Source organism: Platichthys flesus, chromosome 11, assembly GCF_949316205.1.
Source record: "Platichthys flesus chromosome 11, fPlaFle2.1, whole genome shotgun sequence".
Lineage (NCBI taxonomy): Eukaryota > Metazoa > Chordata > Actinopteri > Pleuronectiformes > Pleuronectidae > Platichthys > Platichthys flesus.
In genome coordinates, this window is record NC_084955.1 from 18070212 (window position 1) to 18087077 (window position 16866).

At 40.6% G+C, this 16866-nt stretch overlaps 1 protein-coding gene across 1 annotated transcript; it reads right to left on the bottom strand.

Moving 5' to 3' along the window:
- Window positions 1-74: 74 nt before the first annotated feature.
- Window positions 75-16713, bottom strand: LOC133964767 (uncharacterized). The gene is made up of 31 exons (XM_062399007.1): window positions 16685-16713; window positions 15999-16197; window positions 15733-15913; window positions 15116-15241; window positions 14673-14866; window positions 13827-13977; window positions 13606-13721; window positions 13432-13513; window positions 13208-13342; window positions 13039-13113; window positions 12022-12835; window positions 8663-8876; window positions 7534-7717; window positions 7307-7441; window positions 6799-7004; window positions 6562-6709; window positions 6303-6421; window positions 6138-6216; window positions 5873-6007; window positions 5652-5726; window positions 5327-5532; window positions 5030-5244; window positions 4503-4866; window positions 3372-3427; window positions 2966-3185; window positions 1940-2111; window positions 1489-1623; window positions 1294-1368; window positions 988-1193; window positions 696-904; window positions 75-549 (listed from the first exon to the last, which is right to left on the bottom strand). Exons 1-31 carry the CDS (start codon window positions 16696-16698, stop codon window positions 189-191), a joined length of 5601 nt encoding a protein of 1866 aa, XP_062254991.1. The 5' UTR covers window positions 16699-16713; the 3' UTR covers window positions 75-188.
- Between the last annotated feature and the right edge of the window lie 153 nt (window positions 16714-16866).

Sequence of the window (16866 nt, forward strand, 5' to 3'; positions counted from 1 at the left end):
AGAATAAATTCATGGTTTACCTACAGCAGATAGCGGAACAATTACCCTTTACTTAAAGAAAAGCCTCATGACAATTATTACTTTAGTCCATCTGCAACTTTACTTCATTTTATTGGAAGACATGGGTCAAGACATTCTTTCTTGTTTGTTGTTATTTGGCAGAACTTAATGATTAAAGATTGTAACTCTCAGTTCTCCTGCATGGTCTTTGTGATCCAATCCAGGTAGTTAGCGACTCTGGTGTAGACTCCATATGCCCCCCGCCGTCCACAGCCAGTCCCCCAGCTGACAATCCCTGCAGCCCAAAACAGTCCTTTGTCCTTCAGGGCATAGGCGTTTCCAGCATCACCCCTACAGGAGTCCTTCCCTCCTTCAGGAAGTCCAGCACAAACCATATTGTCTGTCAGGATTTGTCCTCCACCCCGTTTCTGCTGAGACGTAGTAAATGAATCCCTGCATGTCCCCTGGTCCACCACAGGGAGGTGAACGTAATTCAACTGTTTTGTTGAAATCCCCATTTCCTTTGTATAGCCAAAGCCTGACACCAGTCTGAGAAAAGACAGAGAAGACACAGTTATGGTGAACTCAGAAGTAAAAAGAAAATCAGTTAACAAGGGAAAACAAGCTAATTGAGGAACAGTAAAATTATGAATTACAAAAAGTTGTGATATTTAACATGATTGTTATTTCCTTACCCCATCATTCCAGTGACATATGTGGCATTCTGCGCTGGTAAACATATGGGCATTACAGATGAGTTGAATGTGATCGGGACTTGCAGTTTGATTAAGGCAATGTCGTTGTTGTAGTCCACAGGGTTGTTGTAATCAGGGTGAATGTGGACCGAGGCAGCATAGACCGGAGAAACCATCAATCTCTGAACATCAGTTTGTCCCAGATAAACCTGCAAATCAACAAGATATGTAGAAATGTGTAAAAATATGTTGAGCATGGGCATGCAGGTTACTACTGTTTTGGCCAACTTACCTGCACAGTGTTGTTTGATACTGGTTGGATAGCTTGCGTTGCAAGATGAGCTGCGGTCATAATCCAGCGGTCTGCGATCACCATGCCTCCTCCACCTATGTAATTTCCCTTAAGTTGCACTTGCCAGGGGATGGTATATTCTGGAGCCTCGTTGCCTCCCATGATCCTCTGATACACAGAGAGGTGTTCTGTTGGCTTGCCACAAACTGGATGTGATGCAGATGTACACAAACACAATGGAGTTTCACATAAATAGAGACTTTAGGTTACAATTGCATCACAGGATTTTATTTTGGCAGCAGGTACCTGGTATGCATGTAGGAGTGACAACACTGCCGTTGCTGGATGTCCATTTTCCATCGGCTCCGCAAGTGAATAAAACTGTAGAGCAGAACATGATATATTTCAAGAACAAGCAATTTAAAAAAAATTTAAGATTCATGTTCTCACATGTGCATTAGTAGTGATACTTTTCTGGCATGATGTACGTGAAAATCTCACCGTTTGCATCTTCAGGGAGGGAATAATATGGTTCATTACAGTGGTACTGAAAAATGGAGCGGTACTTGTTCTGAAATTCAGACATGTATGTCATCCCTCCGTTCAGCAGAGGCTCAGGTTCTCCACAGTCAATCACTGCAGACAAAGAGAACAGGGATATTTTTAGATTTATCAAATGATGATATGTTTTGAATTGCTGTAATTGTTTTTTTTTTTCCGAAAAATAATTTCCAACATTCTCCACCTTTGGTCATTTGACCTGTGGGACGCTAATTACAACCCAATGATAATCACAATTTGTACATATCTGTTGTAAAACTGTTACATTAAGCAACATAAGATTTAGCAAAACAAATATTCCATAAGGAGACAGAATCTGTCTTTCCATCTCTCCCTGTGTGTTCTCTATACACTCTGATACAGAGGAGGGAGGTGACCGTAAAAGCTTTACCTGTTAAACTATAGGTAGCAGAGAAGCCGATATGCTGTTGGACTTCTGAGTTGGAGTTACTTGACTGGAATATGAGAGTCATGCCAGGAGAACGGATCGGCTCTTTGCCTGGGTGATTAGTAGAATTTTCCTGGCCGCAAAACCTCCCCAGGATCTTTTGATCATAGACGACCTGAAAGATATAAAACTAGTTAAAAACACATGACGAGGCACTCCCTGATTGGTTCTGTTTCATGTGAGTTCAAGCAAAACTTTGTATCTTCTGTCCACTAACTACAACTCACATTAATGTTAGCAGCTATTTGAGAATTGACACGAAAGGAGAAGAGTTTTAAATTCAACAACATGACTCAGTAACAGTTCCTTCTTTCAAAAGTAAGATAATATTTTCGAGTTTTTAAAAAATAAAATGAGAGAAAAGAGCATTTGTGGATCAGGAGCAGGATGTAATGTCAAGTCATGAGTCCGAGTCCAAACCATGATCCTTTACAAGAGACCAATACACATTGTGGATGGAAAAAACAGCTAACTGGCTAACTGGCTAACTGGCTAGCTGTGTGTTTTTCGTTCTGCATAAGTAATTTGCCACCGGAAGCAGAGACGAGTAAAGCCACGGGTCAAGTTGGTGTGATGCAATAAAAAGGCAAACAAAATGAAATATCCATTTACGCATCCAAATTCAAACACAAATCTGTTACATTGGAACGGTGATCTGTTATCTGTGTCAGCTACTACTTCAGACTCAGCTTTGAGAGCAAAGCAATACTTTTAATATTGAAGCTCAAGATCAATGTTTTGTATATTAATGAATCAATTGACCTTTTCTATTTCTATTTTTATTACATGTGGAAGTTCAGGTGTAGGTTTTTATTTTTTCTTATTATTTTGGTCCATTTCAATACCTCAATTCTCTATTCATATTGAAGTACTGAATATTAGACTAAGTTCTGGGCTTAGCACATCAAGATGAAAACACGGATATTGTTAAAAATACACTGTAAATATATGTTCAAATATGGTTCTGACTGTAAGAGAGTCCTGAGAGCAGCCAGCGGAAGGTTTGATGTCCAGGTGTGTTATGGACAGCTGGATCTGGTATCCGTCCCGTTCCAAAATGTTCCACTCTCTCTTCAGGCCGGCTGGGTAGGGCATGGGATACAGAGTGGACCGGATCTCTCCATGCATTGAACAATCAGTGAAGCCCAGCGAACAGCACTCACACACCGACACAGACACAAACAAAAACCTGCAGAGATCCATGAACAGAGAAAGTTGGAACTAAGGTGTGAGTCCAAATTGGACTTGGTTGTACAGGGCTCAAAATAATTCAGTCGAATTTAAAAGCAATTTGTGTAGAAGACATTGTATATTGCACTGCATATAATATGAAACTTCATTATTAGAAATCAGTTTAAAAAAATGTCAAACTTACCAAATGACAGAGTTTATCCAACCCATGTCTGGAGGAAGTAGATACAGTTTGCGAGTGGTTTACTGTTCTGAGAGGATTGGGTCAAGTTCCAATGGATCCTGTCGTTTTGTACTGAACATTGAACTCCCAGTAGGTGTTTTTGTTTATCTTGGCAATGTGATTTGGAGGAGGAAAGTGTGGGCGCCATCATGGACATTACTCAGAATTACCCTGGATGTCCATATATGAAGCAAGACTCATTCACACACAAACAAAAATAAAAAATTGATATATTCATATAAACAACTGAAAATGTAAAATCTAGGGAAAACGTTGGTAGACACACACTGATGAAATATATTTCATTGAAAAGGCTTCATGAAATTTCTTCAATCAAATTAGGAAGTTTGGAAAAGATCCAAAAGTAGAGATATGAACTAATCTTTCCACCAAAATTACTACCTTGCATTTAGTGGACCAACTTAAACAAAAGATCGTTATGACAATAGTAGTTGGTGCTGTATTTCATAGATATGTGTAAAGCAGCCGATACAGTCGGTCGTAATAGTTTAATGGAAAAATCTCTAAATATAATTTATATATATATATATATAATCTAGGTATCTTCCCTGTCTCAGTACAAATATAAACAATAAAAACATATGTGTATCTATAAATCTATTTTACAACCTCCTAATGCTTATATTCCAATCAAATGTGAAAGGATAGACAGAGTAACTGATTTTGATCATATTTGTGAAATACTGGAGCCAAGTTTAAAAATAACTGTTAAAAGCATTTTGTAAGATTATTTGGACATAGCCAAGATATTTACTCACGCTACAGTGAGTCACTCCATCAAGATGCAATGTTTTTGGCCTTTAGTCATTTTCTGAATATTCAACTAGATCAGAGATAATATAATAATCAGAAAGGACATTGATCAGGCGCTCACCTCAGCTGTGCATGACATCTACCTGAACTGCTGAGGCTCACTTTATATAATGGTCTTCACAAAAATAATCATCAAAATTAAAGGTTTGTAACCAGACAGTACACAGGTGTTTTTTTCATTAGTTTTTTATTAAGAACAACATTTGTTTAATTTGAGATGTTGTGGTTTTCTCATCATGAGTTACTTCGAAAATCTCAGTTCTCCTGCATGGTCTTCGTGATCCAGTCCAGGTAGTTAGAGACTCTGGTGTAGACTCCATATGATCCCTTCACTCCACAGCCAGCCCCCCAGCTAACAATCCCTGCAGCCCAAAACCGTCCATTGTCCGGCAGGGCGTATGGGCCTCCACTGTCACCTTGGCAGGAGTCCTTCCCTCCTTCAGGGACTCCAGCACAAACCATGTTGTTTGTCAGGCTTGGTACGTTGATGCTTTTCTGCCTATACAACGTAATTGATTTAGTGCATTCCCCCTGGTCCACCAAAGGCACTTGCACGTACTTCAGCTTATTATTTAAAAAACGTTTATTGTCGGTTACTGTAACGCCAAAACCTGACACCAGTCTGAAAAAGAGATATACACACGGTTATGGTGAACTCTGGAGAAGTAAGCAAATCACAGTCTCTAGTTTAAAAGCTTGCCAGATTTCAATAAAGTTAAACAGATGAAAATAATTCATGATTTATGCAGCATCCTAAAATGTAAACATGACAGTTGTTTCCTTACCCCATCATGCCAGTGACATATGTGGCATCCTGCGCTGGCAAACATATGGGCATTACTGATGAGTCGAATGTGATCGGGTCTTGCAGTTTGAGTAAGGCAATGTCGTTGTTGTAGTCTACGTTTTGAGGGTTGTTGTAATCAGGGTGAATGTGGACTGAGGCAGCATGAACAGGAGAATCCACAATGGTCTGAGCATCAGTAAGTCCCATAAAAACCTGAAATCAACAAGATATGTAGAAATGTGTCAAAATATGTTCAGCATGGGAATGCAGGTAACAACAATGGTGGCCCACTTACCCGAATAGTGTCGTTTAATGCAGGGATCCCATCTTTTACTACAACATGAGCTGCAGTCATAATCCAGCGGTCTGCGATCACCATGCCTCCTCCTCTTCCTCCGTCTATACTCAGTAGCACTTGCCAGGGGATGGTATCTTTTGGAGCAGTGTTGCCTCCAACGATCCTTTGATGCTCAATGATGTTTTGTGTTGGCTTTCCACAAACTGGACGTGATGCAGATGTACACAAACACAATGAAGTTTCACTCAAGAACAGACTTGAAGTTCTGATCGCAAAAAATATTTTTTTTGAAGGGTGCTACTTTTGCATTGACAACCCATACCTGGTATGCATGTTGGTCTGACAACAACATCATTGTTGGATCTCCACTTTCTGTCTGATTCACAGGTAAAACTAACTGAGGAGTAGACAGAATAATACAAAAAACATGGTGTGGTTTTAGCTAACAAGCTTAGGCTATCAGGTTTCAACTCAATCAAATTACGAGGCCCACGAAGGAGGTGGTCCCTGCGTTGGGACACAGCCAGTATGTAAATATCTCACCATTCACGGCCCCAAGGATCGAGTAAAACGGTTCATTACAGTGGTACTGAACAACAGAACGGTACTGGTTCTGGAAGCCAGAGAGGAAGGTCACTCCGCCATTCAGCAGAGGTTCAGGTTCTCCACAATCAAATACTGCAAAGAAAAAAAACAAGGACATGTGTAAGTTTATCCTGTTAAGACTTGTCCCAAGTCATAAGGAGAACTTGGTTTGTGTTTCCATTGTATTGTTACATATAATTGTTTGAGCTTAAAGGTGACGTACTGTGGCATTCTGGCAGAGGAAGGTGCCACTGTCCATTGCTTTGGCACATGGTAGAGAAGCTCGCCATCTCCTGACCCTCCTGAAACAGAGAAAAGAGGAAACGTCAGCTTGATATACTTTTTTTTGATGCGAAGAACTTCTGGTTGTAATAAAGTTTCATCTAACCATCATCAGCTTGTATCCTTGGGCACAGCGCACAAAGATATAGTCTCTGTAGAGATATTCTTTCAAGATTGGCGTGACTCTGCCTTCGGCCACGTTACCAGGAAATGGACACTGCACCCCTGGAAACGCATACATAAAAAATCAGCTGCATACCTGAAGGGACCAAATATGGTGAACAGTGCCCAAATGCCTTGACAGCGGCACCCAACAGTTTAAGTCCTCATTGGCTTATTTCTATTGTCATTGCTCTCCGTCTCACTGTGTGTGGTGTAGTCCAGGCTCCAGCCATTGCTCAGGCCTTCGTCGTCAGTGTGGTAGTCCAGCTGGACAGTGTTGGAGTTTGTGACCATAGGACCTGGACTCTTTGCACCACACAGCTTTATGGGATCTCTGTTTGGAATGGTCACCTTCAGAGAGAGGAGCAGTTACCTACACTGTTCATTTATCGTATCACCAATCCATTAATAACCAGTGTATGGAATTCGCTTGTGGTTACCTGCAACCAGTGATTGAGACAGCTCAGGCCTTGCTGCGTGTCAACACTCTCGATGTGGAAGTTGTCAGAGAAGTTGAGCGACACAGTGAAGCCAAGTTCGACAGAAATGATGTACTGACAGGACACGGCGTGAGGTGGGGAGTTGGGATATCCTGGACTGTGAAGAGATCCCTCTGGCTCATCAAAAATACCACCAGCACAGGACACTGGGCAACAAGAAACAGGAGAAACTAGAAACGGGCACTTAAAAGAGCACATACCTCCACCAAGGCCTAACAGTCTCCTTATGAAACCACTTTTTAACTCACTAGATCAAGATTGTATCAAGGTCCATGAATTATTCTCTGAGACATCAATGAAAACGTTGAAAGGGAAAATGAAATAATTTGTATGGGTTGTATCAGGACCTTTTCTTCCAAATGTAGCTGTATATCATTTGTGAAACAAAACTGAAGTCACAACCGTTTGACCCACACACAGGGGAGGAGTGTATCTGCGCAACACTCACACACGCAACTGCGCTGGTCTGAGCGAAGTTCGTAGCCATGGTGACAGGAGCAGATGTAAGACCCGAGTGTGTTTAGGCAGATCTGAGAGCAGAATGGACCTGAGGCATCTCCAGGGGCAGAACACTCGTCTATGTCTGGTGATGACAAAGTGATTGATTATAGTGGGGGACGGTTCTGCTGGGAGAAGAGGGAAGCGACGGGAGGGTGAACCGAGAAGAAGTGTTACCTAACGCCTGGTAATGAGCAGAGAAGCCCACGTTCTGGTGGCGCTCTGGGTTGTTGTTATCTGTCTGGAAGATGACGGTGAGTCTGTTGCCTGGAGACAAGATGGGTTGGTTGCCGGGATGGTGCCCATCAGCTGAGTTCTCAGAGCCACAAAACTTTCCCATCACTTTCCCATCATAGAGAACCTGAAGGAATGTATCAAGAACAAAAAATGATTCACGGTGTGGGACCTTTGCTGTGAAAACACCAAGTTGTACTTCACTGTTGGTCGTTTGTCCCATGCATGGATGGTCCTAAATGGAAACTGTGTCTGTGGCAGCTCATAACACCACGAGGAGAAGATTAAAGCAACACCACAAAGCTGTTTTACCTTAAAATAACAGCTTCAAACTTAGTTTGATGGTGAATGGTGCCATCTTCATTATCAACGCCTATTCTAGCTCTACACTGTAGAACCTAAATTTGTTGCTTATATATATAAATTACTTAAATTGGTAACACTGAAATTATTATTTTTTCAATTAAATTTAGCAATTGCGTTAAAATATATTGTAAACGTTAAGTTGAACAAGCTTAAATCCCTGTTTGTGTTTTGAGTTGGTCCAACTATTTTATTTTTATCAGTGTATGTTACTTGGTGAGCGGGTACGATGGCCTGTGAGAAGCATGTAATGGACTGACTGTCTCAGCCAATAATTCCAGAATAAGATTTACAAAACATTAAACACCAGCATTTACCTCCAATATATGTAATGATAATATAAGAATTAATAACATCCACTGTTCAGTTGTGTTTCAGTTCAGTGAATTTGACAATGCAGTCAGAGCTCCACCAAACAAATTGATAGGTTCTGTTCTTTCTCTACATGAAAACCCCTTAATCACTCTGACACGGATCCCAGAAGAATTCCCCATGTGTGGCTGCAGGGGGTGGTGTTCCTCAGTAAAAATGACATGGTGTTGCTTTATCTCTCATCACATCTGTAACATGTTTAAAAAATAAAATGATTTGTCTATAGAATAGGTTTAGTGTCAACTTAAAAGTTTTTCACACTTTATGTTTCAAATTCAAGCCCAGCAGCATTATTGTTTATTGAAATACTGTATATGTGTTGAAATGTGGCTCTGACTGTGAGGGAGTCGTAGTAGCAGCCTGGAGAAGCTTCAATGTCCATGTGTGTGAAGGTAATTCGGATCCGGTAGCCTTCGGGCACAATGAGGTCCCACTGCTCCTGCAGGTTGGGAGGGTAGGGCTGCGGATACTGGGGAGACTGGAGCTCACCGTGCATCAGGGGCTCAGGGTCGGGCAGTGGCCAGCACCCACACGCCGATACAAACAGAAAGCTGGAAAGGTGCATTAGCGGACTCATCACATATTTGTTTATCGTCTGAGCTGCTGGTCCAAAGTTGAACCAAACAGAAAAGAACAAACATGGTGTCAACACAACTTCATGATATCACTGAGGTTTTATACGTGTCATTCTGAGACAGGGATCAATCGATCAACCTGTGAAACAGTAATAATAAAAGTTATTGTGCAGACGTGAATACACAATGATTTAAGAAGCAGTTCGACGAGAGATACCTCCTGTTAATTCTGGAATCGAGGAATAAATTGAAAACAAAAACTGCTTTTGTGCAAAATAGGTTTAAAATGTTGTATTTAACTTACAAGACGATACAGAAGGTCCACCCCATCTCTGGAATTTAATATCTGTCAGTGATCTGATCCGCTGTAGTTGGAGCAAATGCTTCACATTCAGGTAAAGCATTCATAATAAAAAAAAAAAAGTGTTGTTTCCTGTATTTAGCAACTCACTTCGTTAACCCTTTGATACACAAGCTATGCAAACACCTTCTAATGCCCAACAAGGGAAAAAAATAAGCCGTATTCATGCATGGCTGGGTGTTTCTTTGCTATATTAATTTATAGTTTATTCTTCCTTCTTCATCAAAGATATGTCTCATATACACACCCACAACTCCAGCTTGATCCCGTAAAACAAAGACCAGGTCCTTAGCAACAGAGCTTTCAGAATCAACCAGCAATACTAACACTAAAATCAAAAGCATATTTTCAACTGCACAAGAATTAGTCTATTAAGTATATACTGTTATATTTCAAGTTTTATTTTGTTGATCAAGCTATGGTTAGCTAGCCAGAAAATAAATCAGCTAGCTAACAGCTGGTTAGTAATGTACACGTTTCTCTTTCTCAATAGTAATAGGTTGTAAAATAAGACTTAGATGCATCCGATGTGCAAAATTAGCTGTGTGAAATTAAGGGCAGGTGTTCCATAGTGAATAAATACTGTTTGGGATATTTTGACCCATGTGTTTAAAAGTGATATAGAGTTATGTATTTTTTTATAAAGTAAGCAAGGAAAAAGGAAAATAATAATTTGTGGTATCAACAACCAAGATATATTAATGGATATTTACAATGTTAAATAATAAAATGCATTTATTTCGAAAAATATAGCAAAGAAACACTCAGCATGCATGAAAAAAAACAGGAAATTAACACGGGTGACTTATGTCCCACGTTCTGCACGAGAACATTTTATTAAATAAAGATTTGTGATGATCTAAAACAAGTTAACTGGGATAACCTGAACTAGTGAAAGATGAAATTCATTCACTGCAAAGATATAGAAAATAAAAACTGAGCTGGTTCACTTTTGACCCATGTTCTGTATCAAAGGGTTAATGCCAGGACTGTGTCCTGTTTGTCTTGGCAAAATCAAATGTATGCTCGCTTTCGATTTCTGGAGAAACGAATTTGCCATTTTTTTAAAATATGCTATTCTTCAAGAATTACTTGAAACATAAGGAACTATCCAGATTTTTCTTTTAAACAGATCATATATTTAATAACCCTAATTCAAATTCGTACCCCCTCGACCCTCATTATGCCACTAGATGGGGTTAACTGTGTATTTTTTTCAGCATTCCTCAAACTTGTTGCTTGCTAATACATTGAATTTCATTTAAACCTATTGTCTTTGTTGCCTTCAATCAGTCTGAGAAGACGGCCAACTACCTGCTGTTGATTGGTACTCAAATCTGACATCGTGGGCTCCCCGCAGAAAAACCAGATCCCAACAACAGCCTTCTAAATTCTTTGACTACATTACCAGTCGTATTTGTGGGGCTTTGGAGCTTGTACAACAGCAGTGTGCACCGATACACCAATTTAGCTATGCTCATTAAGATTTTGCCTTAGTTGTCAGTCAAGTTCTGAATCAGTTCTTTTTAAGATTTCTGAGAATTAATTTTTCGATGAACTGCAGTGACTGTCTCCACAAATGTTTTTAAAAATACCCTTACTAAAAAAAAAATACTGAAATAAATACATAGATGGAAGAGGAAGAGGGGTAAGTATAAAACTCTTGGTGAAAAAACAGGATGAAAAGAACAAATTTATCTGTTTTTCCAAAAACATTTATACCACTAAGTGGCAGCAGAGGATGAGCTGTTGTAACCTCACATGAGGAAGTGACACTGGGGCCGTATTTTATACAGTATGTTGAAGAGATCAACTCAATAAAGTGGACAAAAAAACCTCACAAAATGTTATTTAAAAAAGAAGAATTAGGAAAAAAGATGTGCCTTAAAAAATACTTTAACCTGAGCAGGAGAGGTAATGTATGCATCTCATTAGCCCCAGTGTGCTGCTCATTGAATGGCAGTGACTTGTGTGTTGTTTTTCATGAACATTAACATTTTCTCACCTTTTGCTTTCCTCTTCGGCTGTTGTGTGTGTTTCAGGGCTTTGTTTTCAATACGTACATCTGATGAAATAAGTTGATGCTTACAATGGAAATACGTTTTTATGACAGGATCCAAAGAAAATCCTCTGAAGATGAGTGACCTCGGATTTAAAACTTAGATATTTTACTTGTTTTATGTGATTCAGTGAAACGCAACCAACTGAAAATCATTTGACCTGCTTTTGGTGATGCATGGCTTGCTGTAATTGAAGTGTATTTTTTCTATTTTATATATTTCTTGTAATTAATATTGTGATATTAATTCCAACTTTAGCCTTATTCGCAAACACACTTCTATAAAATTTGCTGTAAATGCTTCACAGAAAAACAGACATCAGTACTGTCTGTTCTGAAATTACATTCTGTCTGCCCGGCCTTGTGTGGTCATTTAGCTTGGTAGTGTCAAATGTATAAATACTGCAAAAGTTAAGTGTTCCTGTGTGTGGAGACCCTGAGATGTTTTGTGTGGTTCGTATATGTAAAAAGACAAATCAATTGAAACACTTTCTCTGCTGTTTATTTTCCATCATTTCCTTTAATATAAAAGTGAAGTTTGAAGTTATAATGTGTTAATGTCATTGTGATTGTCAGTGTTGGTACATTGATTGAAAGGGTTACAAACTTAATTTTCACGAAAGATGTTATTTTGGCAATTTGAATCAGTTGTGATTACAGTATAATGATTCTTAGCACTGTGTTTCCACCTGTGTCTTCTTCACCCTTTCTTAGAATTCTCCACGTCATCTATTGTCTTCCTGATCCAGTCGACATAGTTCTTTACTTTGGTATAATAACCCTTGAATTGCTTGTCCTCACAGGGGGGACCCCAGGACACGATACCAGCCAGATGATACGGCCCTGCTCCTGCAGACAACGTTGGTATTACAAACGGACTCCCGCTGTCTTTCTGGCAGCTGTCCTTCCCTGATGCTCCAGCACAGAACATGTTCCCAGTGAAAATCATGGGACTGCCATCTTGCATGCGAGGTGTATCCTGACACCGGCTGAGGGAGTAGACACCGATTTCAGCGTATTGCAGCATACGAGCCGTCACAAGGCTTCCCCTCCTTTCTGTCAACCCCCAGCCTGAAACTGTGCCTTGCTCATTTTCCTGCAAGCCCCTGTTCACTTCCGGCAGACATATGGGAAGGAGGTTTGGGCCAAAATTCACCCTGGAGGTAAATCTGATCAGAGCAATATCATTGTCATAATTACTGCGTTGATCAGGAGAAACAACTCTGGTGTAGCTAGGATGAATGATGATCCTCTCGCTATCCATGACCACCACACCAGACGATGCATCTGACGTTTTCCTTCCATCTACCAATCCACCATACAGTCTCAAAGAGGTATCCTGCAACGTCTCCACGACATGAGCCGCTGTGACCGCCCATCGGTCATTGATCAGTGTTGCTCCTCCTCTAGATGTTTCTTTAATGAGAAGTTGCCAAGGTATTTGGCCCAGGTTTGCAGTGCGACCTCCCAAAATCCTGCCTGCACTCACATGGGCTCTTTCATGCAACCCACACACTGAAGTACACACACACAGATTCATATAAGAAAAAAAACTTGTTCACATGTAACATAAAGAAATTACCAGTTTACAAACAGCGTAAGAAGCACTTATAGGCTCTATGCTACTGACTTTGTTTCACCTGTGAATTAAAGGGTTATAGTCCAAATAACATAAATTAATATTGAATAAAATATGAGGAATGTTTTTGAAGTTGTACCTGGAGTGCATTTCGGCATCTGTGACGTTCCACTGCTTGATTCCCATTTACCACCGGCATTGCAAGTGAATTTGTCTGAAGGATCGAAGAGAGGAAACAATGAGTCGGAGAACTTTCCTTGGTTTAAGCAAGGAAGATGAATGTGCAAGAGAAAACCTCCAATAATCACCGTGTCCTTCCAGTGTGTAGTACTTTGAACTGCACCTCAGCTGGATCTGGCCTTTATACCGAGTGTGTGAGTGTTCTGAGTCCGTCAACTGAAGGATGCCATCTTCTGGGAAGTCAGGATGACCGCAATTCACAGCTATATGTAAGAAATGGAAAAGAAACTGTTAACAAAACCAAGACGTACTCCAAGATAACTCACTTTTATAAGAAAGAAGTCAGACTCACGTTCACAGGGGTAACTAGGGAACCAGGTGCCTGTACTCTGGCACGTGGTCTCATACTGCGATGACAGCGTCAGGAGGCCTCGCTACATCGTGACAAATACAACTTGATCATCTCAACACTTCTTTTATATGTTTACATCAAATATAGAGCTATTAAAGGTTCTTGTTCACTTACAGTATTCACAATATAGCCAAGTTCACAGGCTACTGTCACTGTCTGACCCGGTTGATACTCTGGTTGATGAGGAGTCACAGTGGAGTGGGAGGTGGCCCCTGGTTGACAGACCTTTCCTGCGATTAACATGTCAGAGAACAAATTAGTGACGAGTCTTCAGCAAACTTCGCACAGCAAATGTTGTTTTCACTGCTAAGGCAAAGATAAAGAGGCCACAGCACCTCTGGTCTTGAAGTGCAAGGTGAAGCCTTTGTTGATGCCGAAGCCGTCGGAGGTGAAGCTGATGTTAACACGATGTGAGTGAGTAAGGAGGGGAGACGGGGGAGGCGTGTGCCCGCAGAACGGACCCATAATCCCAGAGGGAGTCTCAATCTGCAGACAAGACAAGGCAATGTGTGAGCCCTGACGTCCTCTCTGCTCCTTTCACTAGGGTGAAGCATGCAGATGTATGTGTGTCCTCCAAGATCAACAGGAAAGATGCAAAATAGAGAATAAATCCATGATCTATCTAGCACACAGTAAATTCTCTTTTATGCAAGACAGGTGATATAGAATCAGGTAAATTGAGATAAGCTCCATCCAGTCGAGGAGATCTCAATTGTGTAAATAGACCTGAAAAATTTGAATAATGAGAAGTTGTACCAGTAGAATTACCCGGTAATTACATAGTTATTAGTGTGCGAATGGTCCAATTGCCACCGAGTCTGAATTGTGACAAAACCATGAAGAAAAGAAAGAGAAAAGTCATAGTATAACAGTTAAATCAATCTTTGAAGAAGGGAAACACAAAATGGTATAATGGGGGACATGACTGTGCAAGGAGACGTGACTGAGAACATATCCGGTACTTTTCATAGCAGCTGTACCGAAAGGAAGACGTTCTTCCAAAATGAGTGACACAGAGATACGCAAATGGTCAAAACAGGATGTGACACCTAATCTGTGAAATCCACGATTTCAACATTTTAGTCTGTGCTTCCTCTTTGTTCGCTGCTCAGTTTTCTAAGTTAAAGGTTTCAGCAGAAACACGCATTTATTCCCGGTATGTTTTCTGACTCAGTACGTACCCTCAGTGCGTCTATGCATTGACCATCAGGGCTCTGCTCCACATCAAACACCCCAGAGAAGTGCAGCTCCAGCTGCAGGTGGGCCTCCACAGACAGGGTGTACCGACAGTCGGCGTTCTCCGCATACACGCCCGGCCAGGAGGGACTGGATATGTCCCCTTTGGTCAACCCTGACAGATCCTTGCCACAACTCACTGTGTTGAAGATAAATTAATTGTTATTATCATTTTAATCAACATTAACACAATTATATATGCATCCTTCTTTTCTCATCCTTCTCTATTGCCAGCTCCTGACTCCCTGCTTCTGCTTCCTCTGGTTCTCACTTCATGTTTCAGTTTTGTTCTGTGTCGTCCTTGACTTGTCTCCACTGTTTTTTGTCTGTTGTCTTCTAATAATCATAATAATAATAATAATAATGATAATAATTAGGTTATTTGCACCAGTGCAAGTGTGGTTGTCCGTGCCCAGGTGGTAACCATGGCGACAGGAGCACCTGTACCCTCCGATGATGTTGTGGCAGTACTGGCTGCATTCAAGTTCTGAGTCTTCCTCACATTCGTCAAAGTCTGAAAGAATAAATTGATTAAAGGTCAAATGCGGAAAATAAAGAGAGATTACACAACACTTCAATTATTTGATACACATCTTACAGTGATTCCACAGCCGTACTGATCATTTCAGGATATTTAATCTTTGTGTTAAAGGTCAACACTGGACAGCTTTATCCAAACACTTTAGTCAGTGTCAGCAGAATAAAACAGAGGTTTTTCCTTTTTCAATTGGAACTGACACTATGTATTCAAGTATAAAGGTATTATATACAAACTACAGTACATTTACAAATGTGATTGTAAAGAATAATATTTCATTGTTTTTTGTAGAGATACCAGCCAAACGAATAGAAAAATGTCTAGTCAGACATCGGTGAGTACGTAAATCTGTGTACACACACAAAGTAAACTCTCCAAACGGGGACAATTTAAAAACAGACAAAAATACAATGGACTTTGGTTGGAAGGACACAACTGGAACTTGTTTTTGTTTCTCTGTGTCTCACCTTGCACACTGTAAAAGCCTTTGAAGCCTCTGTGCCTCTTGATGTTTGAGTAGTCCGAGTGGAAAGAGAGAGTGAGACAGCCGCCCGGGTAGGAGACGAGCGAGGGATTTACCACGGATTGGAGCTCCTTAAAGTCCCTTTGGCCACACAGAACAGAAATCAGGTTTCCATTTGCAAAGATCTAGAGGTAAGAGAAAATTAGAGGGTGTTATCGCAGACGTCTTCATTTATTTATGAAATTGTTTTACTTCTTCTTGACCCCTGACCTTCAGGGCATCGTTTTCACAGTCCTGGCTGTCCTCCAGGTCCAGGTGGACGATCCTGATGGAGAGGGTGTAACCTTCGCTGGCACACCTGCTCCAGTTCATACTGGCGTGGGGCTGGTATCCAATGGGATACCCTGGAGACTCCACCCATCCCAGTAACATGCAGCGGGCCGGGTGGGAGAGGAGAAGAAGCAGGAGACTGGTGGGATGTAAGAGAATTACACGGAGAAAAGGAGAAGGTGAGAAGAGCATAAAGTCATGAAAGAAAAGCGTAGAATTTAAAGTTGGGGACAGAGAAAGTGAACAGCGCATAAAATAAACAGAAAAAAAAACCATAATGCCTCGCCCAAAAACCCAAAATATTCTTTGGGGAAATTGGTGAAAATGTCCAAAATATAAAAATCACAATGTCTCGCAATGTTAAAGAAAATTAAACAAATTCCTGGATCCGCCCCCTGATCCATACCTGCACCAAAATTAAGAGGCTTCTCCCGTGACCCAAACTGCATTCTTCCACAAAGACTTGAAAACAGTCTGAGTCACGCTGCTAAATAACAGACAAGCGAACAAACGTGGATGAAAACATTACCTTTACAACATGCAAGAACTCAGAGTCTATTGCGAAAACCAGTATGATTCAGTAAGCACCTGTTCTATATTATAAAAATATAATAAATGACACACACCTCAATCTTAACATTGTGATCCCGTCAAATCTCTTCTCAAATAAAAGACTACCTCAATATTTCACCTTCCCCTTTTCATATTCATTTATTTTCCATCTGTCCTACTGGCCCGCTGTCCCCTTCCTGTCTCACTCACATTTTGCATCCATAAGCACTTATAAATCTATTCGTAGATTGTTTTG